At 30.9% G+C, this 14,527-nt stretch overlaps 1 protein-coding gene across 1 annotated transcript; it reads right to left on the reverse strand.

The window, feature by feature from the left end:
- Positions 1-1,018: 1,018 nt before the first annotated feature.
- LOC120196631 (zinc transporter 5-like) lies at positions 1,019-2,401 on the reverse strand. Its single transcript, XM_039198390.1, has 3 exons — positions 1,660-2,401; positions 1,408-1,557; positions 1,019-1,333 (listed from the first exon to the last, which is right to left on the reverse strand). The coding sequence occupies exons 1-3, from the start codon at positions 2,272-2,274 to the stop codon at positions 1,028-1,030; spliced, it is 1,071 nt and encodes a 356-aa protein (XP_039054321.1). The 5' UTR covers positions 2,275-2,401; the 3' UTR covers positions 1,019-1,027.
- Between the last annotated feature and the right edge of the window lie 12,126 nt (positions 2,402-14,527).

The raw sequence follows: 14,527 nt of genomic DNA on the forward strand, positions 1-14,527 counted from the left end.
AAGGCGGTCTGAGATAATCGATAACGACAACTGACGGTGGTGAAAGGTGGTCCACTATAGAGGATTTTGACCAGATTCAATGATCAAATTGATATTTTATCTAAAATTCAAGGATGAAATTACTATTTTATCTAACATTCAGGGTCAATTAAAATTTAACTATTATTACTAACGTGTCATATCATCAAACTAACGAGGATTAACGAATCAGTGACAGATCAAAAACAAAAGTAATAAGAACACAATTTTTTCAAAACTGGTGACTAAAGTAAGACAGAATAAAAACAAAAGGACCAATGTTTGTAGTTTACCCAAGAAAATTACTAGCCCGTTGCTTAAGTGGACACTTTGGAAAATATGATCCTTGACCCCAGCATGTTATCAGCCTTGGACATTTAATAATAATTCAAATTTAATATAATTATAGATAAATCCGTCGAAATAAATATATAACTCATAAAGTAAAATAAAGAACTTATTAATAAATAATATAATCCGAAAGGATACCAACATTTTTTTATGTATAATATAACCTTTGAGATTGTTGAAAAGATGTCGACATAACAGAACTTGAAAATGAAGTGGCTTCCTTTGTCGACGCCCAACTTTGTTTAGATCAAGGATGTTCAAACTTCAACCGTCTTATAGGTTTTAAATTGTATATAAATTTTATGTTTTCAACAGTGGACGTGGATGAAGGAGGGTATTTTTTAATACCCATTGGTGACCCAAATTTCTAGCTTAGATAACATGTACATGGTACACAGTAGGCAAACTTTTAACATTGCAACTACAAACATGCTCAAACTAGAAAAAAAGCTAGTGATAGAATAAGGTATAATTTTTCTTAATCTATTGATATGGACAAAGTTGCTCAAACCAAATCTTTTTAATTAACACACTGTTTTTGTACAGGAGAAACCAAAATAATTGCTCTTAAGAGAAGACACAAGGGGAGCTGAAGAACAAAATTAGTAAAATTCATATGCCATTTGGGTGTTGTAAATGAATGGGAGGGAACTGGTATTTAAGCCCAAATAGCCAAGAGAGACATCAGGGCAGCACCTAGAAGTAGAGAAACACTGGCTCCAGCTTGAAGTAATCCATTGTTTTGCAACTTTGGGTTCATGAAATCGGCAGCCAGAAGATCCACCAGCGCCATATATATTAGGATTCCGGCCGACGCTGCGTTCAACAACCCTTCGACAATGAGCGCTGTCGGGCTGCTCTCATCATATGTGTTTGTTATTGCTATTCCAATAGCGATTCCAACCGGGGTGGTTAGCGAGAAAAACAGTGCCATGATTGTCACTGCTCGGCACTTGAATTGTGCCTGCAAATAACATCCCATGCTAATTAATTAGTACAAATATTTCATGACACAATCAAAACAAATTAATTATTTACCTGGGAAATGCATCCACCAAGTCCCATGCCTTCAAAGAACTGATGAAAGGTGAGCGCAGCCACCAAAGGCCTTATAGTCTTTGGACTTTCTGAAGCACCCAGAGATATCCCTATGATCACAGAGTGCACCACTATTCCCAATTCCAAAACCTACAACAAAATCATATAGGTCAATTTTACTATTGAAACCAACAAAATAATATATATATATATACATGTATGTATGTATGATTCATGAAAAATAACAATTACCTGAGATACTACTCGGTGCCGAAGAAGCTGAGCTGAATCCGAACTCTGGAGCATAGAAACAGAGCCATGAGCATGGCCATGGGTGGCATGAGAATGAACCGGAATATCATTTTCGTTTTCCCCTGTTTTCTCTTCATCGCTACCGTTGCTCTGTTGGGTTTTATGAAGATGAGACTTGGTGTAATGAGACGTAGCAAACACATCAACCATCAATGTTCCGATGGCAGCGGTCATTGCCACCAGTCCGGCGAACGGAAACTTCCCCCAGGGGTTTTCATTGAGGCAAGGAGACGTTAAGTTGTCGGTGGCGTCTGGAAGAACATGGATGAACCCAGTCGACAATATGACACCCGCGGCGAAGGCTTTGATGATAAAAAATAGATTTTTATCGGGACGTAAAGCCTTGAATGTCTTCCCAAGCAGAGGAAAGCAAACACCAATTGCTCCGGCGACGAGGATGGAGGCTATAGCAACCATCTTGTATCTGAGCGCTCGAGACTTGTCACGATCTTCATCTTCGGGTTCGCAGGTGCAGTCTCCTCGTACAAGGGAAGGAATTAGAGTTAAAAACCAGCAGAGAAACGTGAAGAGCTGAGCTTGTTTACGGTTGATCATGGCTGGAACGTTTCACAAAATTATAAAATTTTACGAACGAAAACAGATTTTTAATAAAAAAAATACAAATCTAATGTTTATATTCTCGTAGCTGCAACTGAAAACTGAGAAGAAATGAGTTTGATGTTTGAAGAGACGATGTAGAAGAATCAAATCACATAGGTATATATAACTTTCAATGAATTAAGTTTATGTAGAGATTATCAAACATTCTGACTTAATCATGAAAAATAATGAGTTAATAGTGTATTAATCGCTAATAAAGATTAGGTTTAGTGCGGCACTGAATTCGTAAATCTTGAAAACCAATGAGCTAATATTTCATTAATTGTAAAAATTAAAAGGATTTTCCGCATTAACTTGCTAAAATTAGAGATTTCCGAACGTCAAAAACTGTGACAGGCTACAAAAAATTTTGAAATAATGTCGACATAGTAACAAGTAAGAAGAGATTTCAAAGCATTCACATTGTCCAAGTCATGCTTTATTTGCTAAAATTAAGAATAGGATGTCGATATTTTTTTATCCTTTTATTATTGACAAGGAAGGTATGGTATATTCACATCAAATTTAGAAAATATAAATATGTTATATCAGCACCATCTTTTCGTTTCCTTAATCAAAATATAGAAAATAATAATTATTTATTTTGTGTTGGTAATTCTATTTAATGACATGTGGTATCTATTAAAATTTTAAATGATCAATAATACAATTTCAATTAATATAAAAATATGATTATAATTAATATCCATAGTATTATAATAAAATTTTAAATTATAATTATTATCTACATTAAAATATTAAAAATATTATCATGATATTTAAAATCTAATTATGGTTTACTTTTTAATTTATATTATACATAAAATTTTAATAGATATGTTCATTTTTGTCTATTTGTAGAAACAATTGTTTTGATTAACAGGGGTTTGTTCAAGTGGTAAGCAGTTTAATATTGTTTAAGCATGTCTCGAGTTCGAGTCATTATGTATGCAAAAAACTTTCTCTTAGAGACTCATCTACCACAACTAGGTATGCAACCCGGGTAAGTCCGGATTAGTCAAGACGAAATCTTGGATATAAGAAGGACAAAAAACAATTATTTTGTGCATTGTACGGATATACAAGCGATATATAATACAATACCCAAAACCCTAAAACATAATTACTAACATAAAAAGCAAAGGAATTACACAAATAAGTTATCGTTATTTCATGAAATAACACAAAATCTTTTGCACCGTTATGTACTTATCCAAAAAGAAAAAGAATCAAAAAAGTTTATGGATTGCTTTTATGGTTGATAAAGAAAATAGAATCTTTCATGTACCACATGAACCAGCTCAAATCATTAGTCAATTCTATTCTAATGTTCGAACTCATAAAAATATTTCATGTTTGGTTTGAAAGGGTGAAATTTAAATATTTTAAACTTTATGAGTGGAAATGTATACATAATGTTAAGTTTAATTTTAGTTTAGGTAAAGACTTGTTATGATTGACTATATTTATTTACTATTTTAAAAATAAACAAATAATAAGGAGAATTTTAATAATATAAAAAATAAGAATAATACAAGAAGATTAGAATTATGCATGACTTTCAAGGCTTAGTTGACTTTTCTAATACTAATTTGCAGTGTCTATTTATAAGAATAATTTTTTGATGTGAACATAAACTTGTGTAGAAAATAATCCACTCTAATTAGATTTTATAGTTTTAATTAACGTCTAGTAGAAGTATAGTTTGTACAAATTTTATGCGGTTTGATAACAGTATACACATGATTTTATGTATGAGGACAAAATTTAAAATACGAAATTCTAAAATTTTAAGGGTAAAATTAAATCTTTTATAGAAAATATAAAAAAATAGATAAATTATATGAAAATTAAAAAAAAATCCAAGGACAATCACCCCCCATCCGCCTCCCTCGGCCCATCCCTACGGCTTGAGGTCGTAGCCCACCATAGATCCTCAATTTTTCTATCCATTTTATTTCTCCACCAAGCGAGTTGCACATATAAAATTTTTCAATTAGATCAAATAGAATTCATGTCACAAAACTCTAACAATCTTTACCTTGACATGAATTATGAAAATACAAAGAGTTCACGATAAAAAAAAATACATTTGACGAAAAGTCCAAACACAATAAAAGAAAACAAAATCTTCTTATCAGGAAACAAGTTCTCCACCTATTCCACAAGATTTTTTAATGGTGTTGATGAGAGTACAAAAGGAGTCAAATAGTTAATTGAAAGAAATAATTCGTAAAGAAATGTTATTAGAGGATCAGATTAAATAAAATGAAAAGTTAATAGATTAAATTTTAAAAAATAAGATATTTTTCTGTCAAAAAAGAATTTGAGTTACACATGTATTCTAAAATGGTTAAGGATCATGTGGTTCAAACTTGATAAAAATTGATTTATAACGAAAGATGAACTGAAGATATAAGGAAATCAGAGACTAAATGTTGGGATTTTCGAAGCTTAATTGGATCAACCGAAAATTGCATAAGGAGGTGAATTGGCAAAAATTTGTTTAGGGAGTAAGGAGAATAAAAGATAGGAAACTTTGCACAACGATTTATAATGGTTCGACTTCTCAACTAAGTCTACCTCCACTACCTTAGCTCCTCACTAAGAATTTTCTAACAAATTCACTAATTTGTTCTTTCTTTTTCAAGGACAAAGAGATAACATTTACAAAACTCCCTAGCTTTTAACAGGTTCATCTAGAATAAAAACCCCTTTACAAAAGGTAAAAAGAAGTAAACAAAGAAACCTCTTAAAGGTACGTGTTTACAAATTTAAAGCTTATAAGAACAAAATATTTACAAGAGAATAGGAATAAAGAGTGAAAAGCTCTTCTCTTGTGTTTGATTGCTTAGAAATGTGTTCTAACCCTTCTTTAAGTGTCTTGAACTTGTATTTATATGTTGGAATGAGCTTGTGGCCGTTTCTAGCCGTTGGGAGTGATTTGGAGTCATTGGGAATGTTTTTCTCTGTAAAATAAAATTTCCCAGTACAGAGGGTATCAGTACTCCTATAGGGAGTATCGGTACTACCTTTTTTAATTTTAAATAAAAATAGTCATTACTAGCTGTTGGGCATGACGATATCGATACTAAGCCTATGGTATCGATACTATTATGTAAAGTAGTATCAGTACCCCTTTGGGTATCGGTACCATTTTTGCATTCTAGAATTTGTTTAAGGGGTAAGGAGAATAAAATATAGGAAACTTTGCATAATAATTTATAGTGGTTCGACTTCTCAACTAAGTCTACCTCCACTACCTTAGCTCCTCACTAAGGATTTTCTAACAAATTCACTAATTTGTTCTTTCTTTTTAATGACAAAGAGATAACCTTTACAAAACTCTCTAGCTTTTAACAGGTTCAGCTAGAACCAAAACCCCTTTACAAAAGGTAAAAAGAAGTAAACAAAGAAACCTCTTAAAGGTATTTGTTTACAAATTTAAAGATCATAAGAACAAAATATTTACAAAAGAATAGGAATAAAGAGTGAAAAAGCTCTTCTCTTGTGTTTGATTGCTTGGAAAGGTGTTCTAACCCTTCTTCAAGTGTCTTGAACTTGTATTTATATGTTGGAATGAGCTTGTGGTCGTTTTTAGCCATTGGGGTGATTTGGAGTCATTGGGGATGTTTTTCTCTGCAAAATAAAACTGCCCAGTACAGAGGGTATCAATACTCCTATAGGGAGTATCGGTACTACCTTTTTTTATTTTAAAATAAAACTAGTCATTACTAGCTGTTGGGCATGACGATATCGATACTAAGCCTACGGTATCAATACTATTATGTAAAGTAGTATCAGTACCATTTTTGCATTCTGGAATTTGAGCATGTTGGTATCGATACTACATAGTGAGTATCGAAACTTCCCTTACCTTTGGTATCGGTACCATATGAACAATATTGGTATTGTTCATAAGGTATCGATACTGTAAGAAAAGTATCGATACTTCTTGTCCAGAAAAGCATTTTGTGCTCAATTCCAAGTTAAATGGACTTTGAATTATTTTTGAAAACTTCGAATAAATTTAATTCAAGTCCGAAAACATTTTGCCATAAATTGTTATATCAAAACATAATTCAACAATCTCCCCCTTTTTAATATAACAAAACATTTTGAAAAATTGTTTTTGGCAAAAACTCCCCCTTAATAAAATATTTAATGAAAAAATATGCTAATTGTTGGAAAAATGTTCAACTCTCCCTTTTTCATTGAAAATTTGAATTTTTCAAATCCACACTTCTCCCCTTTTTTGTTATATAAAAAATAATTCAACTTTAAAGTTAAAAAATAACATTGGAGTGTAAGTGGTAAATTTGACATTAAAAGCATTTGAAAAATCAAAAGTTCCCCTCAAAAATAGCATTCCAAACAAAAATAAACTTTAAGAGCTTGACAATTAAACAAAATTGAATTTCAACAAAGAATAACAAACATGTTAGTAGCACATGAAATTCAATATATCCAAGTCTAAAATACTTTATGCAGTATCAATTATCGAAATTAAGTGTATATGCATAAAGCTTTCAAAAATGTTATGCATTTGAAATTTTGATATCAATTGTTAGAGATATATCATTTAAAATAAGTCAGATGCATAAACATTTAAATTTAGGTCAAAAATTAAAATTTGTAAAATCAAAGCATTTGAAAAATGATATCGACTATTAGAGAGATATCATTTGCATTCAAAACCAATTTTGACCAAAATTCATTATGATGAACTAAAAATTATGAAAAATCATTAAAACTTTAAATGTTCATCATAACATATTCTCAACATATATGAGATGAAAATTAACACAAAATCATTTAAGTTCAAAACTCATGCATGCATAAAACTAAATGAGCAACCAATTAATCAAAACAAAGACATTAAGCTTAGAGGTTACCTATTCCTTTTCAAGTATGGCTAGAGCCTTTGAATATCTTCATTTTCATCACCATTGCTCTCACATACCTACAAGAGACATTTAAGTAGATTTTGGTATCCAAATTGCTTTGGATACTTGGAAGTTAATTTCAATATCCCTTGTTTCTTTTGGAACCCATACTTGTCTAATTTTAAAAGATTTTAATTTCTTTATAGGACAAGCATATTCCATGTGACCATGAAAATGGCAATGTAAGCATTTTGCTATTTTTAAACATAACGAGTTATTTTTAGAAATTAATTATTTTTCTTTTGTTAAGCTCTCAAGCTTAACTTTCAAATCAAAATTTTCTTTTCCTAAATAATTGATTTAGAATTTTGAAAGCTCTAAATCATTTTTAAAAATTTCATTTTGTTTTTCAAAATCAATTTTTGCTTTCAAAATCAAATCATTTTCAACTTTAAGTTTTGAAATTAATTTCTTATATTTGGAATTCATGGTCTCAAATTCCAAATATACAACTCATTATAAGCAACTTGTATCTCATAAAAAGAATAATAATCTAATTCATTTGAGTTAGAAGTTACTATTGAATCTTCTCCGATGGCCATGCGACATAGGTTGGCTATTTCGTCTTCATCATTTAAGTCATCTTCATCACTCTAAGCCGCCACAAATGTCTTTTTCTTTCTTGATCTCTTCTTCTTTAAGAGGGGACAAACATACTTGACATGCCCCGTTCTTTGACAATGGAAGCACACCAGTGAACTCTTCTTTTTACTCGATTCGTACTTCACTTCATTGGAAGTCATGAATCTCTTGAATCTTTTAAAGAGCTTGGTCATCTTTTCTTCTTCATCATCGTCTTCATCCACCTCTTCATTTGAATCTTGATTGCTCTTATTGGTGGACTTGAAGGTAACATCTATCTCCTTCTTCTTATTGTTTTGTTTCTCTTCATCTTCTTCCTCTTCCTTCACCATCAACTCATGAGTGAGAAGATAACCAATAAGCTCATCAAAAGTGAGAGACTTTAAATTCTTAACCTTAATGATCGTCTTCTTTTTCGATTGCCAAGACTTTGGAAGAGAATATAACATCTTCCTCACAAACTTCTCATTAGGGATTATTTTTCCAAATCCCTTTAGACCGTTGACAATCAAGGAAAATCTATATGTCATAGCTTTGATTTCTTCATCAGGTTTCATCTTGAAATTCTCGTAGCTATGGTTGAGAAAAATTATCTTAGTTTCCTTCACTTCATCGGTTCCTTCATTTCATCAGTTCCTTCATGAGTGACTTGGAGCTTGTCCTATATTTCCTTGGTATTGGAACAATATGAGACTCTTTAATATTCATCCGGGTCTAATGCACAAAAGAGAATATGCATAGCCTTAGCATTGAGTTGGAACTTCTTCTTCTCTATATCACTTCAATCATCCATCTCACCGGGTGGAGTGGAGTAACACTTCATAATTGAGTTCCAAGCTCCTATATCATTGGATTAAATAAAGAGCATCATCATATTCTTCCAATAGGTGTAGTTTGCTCCATTAAAATACGATGGCTTGTTGACCGGTTGAGAATCTTCGATATAGTAAGCACCGGATGTCGAAGTCAACTTCTTGTCGGTTGGGTTAGGAATCGGTAGAGCTTTTTCAATGATCGTCTCAAAGTGGTTAAACCTTATAATAAGTCAAGCTCTGATACCAATTTTTTGGATTTTCGAAGCTCATGATCAACCAAAAATTGCACAATGAGGTAAATTGGTAAAAATTTATTTAGGGAGTAAGGAGAACAAAAAACAGGAAACTTTGTATAGCGATTTATAGTGGTTGACTTCTCAACTAAATTTACCTCCACTACCTTAGCTCCTCACTAAGGATTTTCTAATCAATTCACTAATTTGTTCTTTCTTTTTCAAGGACAAAGTGATAACCTTTACAAAACTCCCTAGCTTTTAGCAGGCTCAGCTTGAACTAAAACCCTTTTACAAAAGGTAAAAATAAGTAAACAAAGAAACCTCTTAAAGGTACGTGTTTACAAATTTAAAGCTCATAAGAACAAATTATTTACAAGAGAATAGGAATAAAGAGTGAAAAACTCTTTTCTTGTGTTTGATTGTTTGGGTAAGTGTTCTAACTGTAGCATCCCCAACCGTATCTGACCCGAATATGAGTTTGATGTGTCACATTTACTTCTAAAATCATACACTTGTAAAAGATAATGAAAATTCCAACTTTTAAAATAATAAAGGCGCACTATTTATTCAATTTCTATAGAAGAAATTTACAAAACGGATCAGAGCGTATATAATTCAAAGCTTTTATTTACATGCCAACTACATTCCTTATAACAAAATACATACTCTTCAAATATCTTTCTAATTTGATCTTTGGAAATGAGAATTTGACCTGTCTTGTCTTGTCTTGCCTATCTTTGCTCCTCATGCTTCACGAAACCTACGTGTGAAACACTCACACGCTAAGTCGTTGACTTAGTGAGGCATAAATAAACTTAAATATAACATCTCAACATTAACTCCTACTATACATATTTCATATAATCATATTAAACTATAAAACATATTATGCATCAAAACATAAACACATACATATATATAACCTCATTATCATTAACATTCATTATCATTATTCTTATCATTTTTAGCATCATTATCATGATCACTATTTAAAATCATTAAACTATTTAATGTATACACTCTTGCAATTAACATTTATAAAACCTCAAACAATATCTTTCACAAGTAAAGCAATATCATAACACAAGGTTTCTTTATATTATCTCTTTTATTAGCCCTGTACACTTGTGAGAACTAAAAATATCTTAGTACATAGAGGTTGTGCACATATGTTATCACCACAACTCGTATAAGGTCCCACTAGGGGCATATACAATTGTCCCGAATGACCACATATAACATATATGTTCGAAGGATGACATAGAACCCTCAACTCTTGGCATACCAACTATACCCCTATCTCTCATATCACATAACATGGGCATTATCATTTATACTTATCACATATCTTGTATCATATATACATATAGTCATGTATATTACTTTCGCATATCTTATATCAACGTTTCAAGTAATTTCACAATTATTGTCACATTGCTTATATCTTGTTGTTATGTCTTCTCTTTGACATATATATATATCATATCACATAACATGTATTCATATAATTCATAACCACATAACTTATTTTTTATTCACTTATATTCATATAGATCGCATAACATGTGTTATAACATACCAACATATATCACTTATATAAATTCATTTATATACTAGTTTCCTATATTCCTTTAGTTCAGTTTCACATTGCTCCTATAACCTTTTCCTATGGCTTCATAGATCTTTACCATATAATTCATATATCATAGTTTCATCTAAATACATGAATTTTCCCCATATAACTTATCTTATATGTTCGTATCATCATTTATGGACATGTCTCCTAATTGATATATTATTTTCATATTATACTATAGGTCCATATAACTTATCTTATCTCACTTCTCATTTAATCATATAATACTATTATACTAGTTCACGTAGATTATCACACAATCATATACTTATCTAGTTCATGTTCATATTGTTTATATCACATTTTCATATACTTACCTATATGATATCCTTTAATCAATGTCATTGAACTTATTTCATTGTTTCTTATTATTCCATAGGTATATAATCTCATATAGTCAATTAAATCATCACATAACATATAATGCATATAAGGCATATTCACATAGTACAATCATAAATCATTATTCTACTTATACCATCATATATTTAAAATGTCGAAAATAGACTTATCGCAAGTCAAATTCCTATCAAATCATATTTGATCTTAGTATGCACTCACCTGGCCTCACTGGTCCATTCATATACGTACAAATCTTGTGCACTCTTATAACTTCAAACCGTCTTGGACTTCTCTTCGATCGATATCTTTGAAATGAGCTCACGGTGAAGAGGAGGAAGAAGAAGCTCCAATTCTCCAGATTTTCCCTTTCCTTTCCATTCTCATTTCCACGTGGTTAAATCCCTTATAAAGGGAAAATAAAAATCTTTCTTATTAAATGACCATTATACCCTTTATACTTTCAAACTTTTCTATTAACTCCAACACCAAAATTCTCCAATTAAGTCCTTGAACTTTTAATCTTTTCTGTAATTGATCACTAAGTTTCAGAAACTTTCATTTTTGGTTAATAACCCAACTTTTTGGATGTTACAAATCTCCTCTCCTTTAAGAAAATTTGTCCTCGAATTTTCACTGCATAAATCGATAAGAACACTACCTACACATATCTTCTAATGTTCTCATGTTGCTTCCTTTACTTAATTTTTCATGTTACCGTTAATAAACTTGCCTTTCACTCTTTCAATTCTTCAATTACCTTTTCCTTAATACATTCATATCATGTCACTTATCATGTAGAAAGTAACCTCAAGTCTTATCACTCAAGATCATGAGTCAATTGCTTCATTCATTAATTTCTAATTACCTTACAATAATAACCAAACCTTTTGTTCTTGTACCAACTTCATCCGAATTACAATACTCGTATTCTTTTATCATCTAAAATATAACACTCTTATCTTTAACAATTTAATCAAAGAAAAATATAATCCTTCAACTGTATTCCAAACTTCCTTCATACCTATAAATAAATTTTTCTCTTTGATTACACTTACATGGCTAAGAAACACAACCTTGAATAAATACATGTCACACTTAACTAACTTCTCCTAGCATTTTCTTCCGTTATTTTAAACTCTATTCCACTCAACTTTACATAACCTTTGCAATTCCAACATAATATGCTGAAATTAACTATCTATCTATGCATGGAGATAAACATTACAGCAAATTCAAATTCCTGAGACCTTATTCAAAGGTTCTCATAGTTTTAAGGTAACCTTAAACCTTCATCAGATATGTTTAAGATATACACTTTATGAAATCAAACAATATTTTTATAACCTTACATATTTTCTTACTTTTATATCAAACTTATAATCTATGCCTCAATATAATCCTTTTCATACTTGATCCTTTAAACTCCATCTTTTACTTTCCTTATCCATGTATTCCTTCGAAAATTAAAATCTCCTCGTAACATAGATCATATCTTTTCTTTCTTGTTCATATATTCTTTTCATATCACTTATACTTATCTCTGATTACCAATCTTTATCATCTCTTAATAATCTTAATAATCAGCATCCTTATACAAAAGCCTTATTCTCTATCATTTCTTATACTTGTATTTTCTCCCCTTAACTCATCAAATATTAAATCCCAATAATCATTTGATCCATTTTAAACACTTCTTCTACTTTCCGAACTTTTAATCCAATTCACCAATTTCATTTCTAAACTTAAATTCATATCCATTCTTAACTCCTTATTTAATCTTCCAGTACCAGACCTTACTATTTAAGTGTGTCTGGATTTCATCAGATTTGATCTTTTGACATGGAATACAACTAATTCAAACCAAGTTTGTAGTTGAAAACCAGAATCTATGTCTCTCTTTAATAATATTGATCTCTATGAAATACTAGTTCTCTTAATTATTCTAAGCTCTCTCTAGAGCTTTAGAACAATTAACCACATCTTGAAAAGGGAACAATTTCAACACCAATAATATTCTTTTAATCTTGGCACAAGTCTCCACAAACCAATTGCATGCATAATTTTCATTTGAAATTAACTTAACAACAATTCACTCAACTTATCAAATTGCACTTTTACCCATACACTTTACGATTCCCCTGTTTTAAACTCATAAACTCTGACTTCATATGTCTTATAAACTGTCACTGAGATACTTATTCTTGAACTTTTCTAAAAATAATAACCATATCAATGAATTTTTTATCATTCTCACGATAACATCTATTCACTATACTTTAACTTGTCTGCATAATAACTGAACTACTTAATCTAACCTCTCCACTTCATAACAGTGGAGACCTACCAACAATATCTTCACATAATTTAACTAAAGGTCCGTAACAACAAGACTTTCCTCATTTTCACTCTTGAATTCTAGTGTTTATAATATTTTTTCCCTTTATACAAACACTCCCTGAGGTATTCACTCTTCACCCTGCCTAGTCATGGCAGGTGAATCGCTACTACCTTCAGGTATATCGCCTCTCGCTTTACTTCATAAATTCTTATGTTCAAGCATTTAATATCATAAATTTAATATAACATAACAATTTAATCCTATTAACAATACAACATACTCCTTACACTATCATATCATAAATTTTTCACTTTGTGTTGGCACGTACACATTTTAAAACTATTTTAACTTCGATTTAAGCCTAGAATTAGCTAAACCTTAGATCTAATACCATTAAATGTAACACCCCCAACCCATATCTGACCCAAATATGAGTTCGAGGTGTCACATTTGCTTCTAAAATCATATACTTATAGAAGATAATATAAATTCCAACTTTTAAAATAATAAAGGCGCATCATTTATTCAATTTCAATAAAAGAAATTATAAAATGGATCAGAGCGTATATAATTCAAAGCTTTTATTTGCATGCCAACTACATTCCTTATAACAAAATACATACTCTTCAAATATATTTCTGATCTGATCTTTGAAAAGAAGAATCTGACCTGTCTTGCCTTGCATATCTTTGCTCCTCATGCTTCTCGGAACCTACGTGTGAAACACTCACACTCTAAGTTGTTGACTTACTGAGACATAAATAAACTTAAATATAACATCTCATCACCAACTCCTACTATGCACATTTCATATAATCATATTAAACTATAAAACATATTATGCATCAAAACATAAACATATATATATATATACATATAACCTCATTATCCTTATCGTTATTCTTATAATTTTTAACATCATTATCATGATCATTATTTAAAATCATTAAACTATTTAATGAATACACTATTGTAATTAACATTTATAAAACCTCAAACAATACCTTTTACAAGCACAACAATATCATAACATAAGGTGTCTTTATATTATCTCTTTTATTAGCCCATGTATACTTATGAGAACTGAAGATATATGAGTATATAGAGGTTGTGCACATATGTTGTCACCACAGCTCGTAAAAGGTCCCACTATGGGCATATAAAATTATCCTAAAGGACCTTGTAGATGTCCGGAAGGATCACATATAACATATATGTCCCGAAGGACCACATAGAACCCTCGACTCTTGGTATGCCAACTATACCCCTAGCTCTCATATCACAAAACATGGGCATTATCATTTTTACTTATC

This window comes from Hibiscus syriacus, unplaced genomic scaffold (genome assembly GCF_006381635.1).
Source record: "Hibiscus syriacus cultivar Baekdansim isolate YM2019G1 unplaced genomic scaffold, ASM638163v2 tig00117034_pilon, whole genome shotgun sequence".
Lineage (NCBI taxonomy): Eukaryota > Viridiplantae > Streptophyta > Magnoliopsida > Malvales > Malvaceae > Hibiscus > Hibiscus syriacus.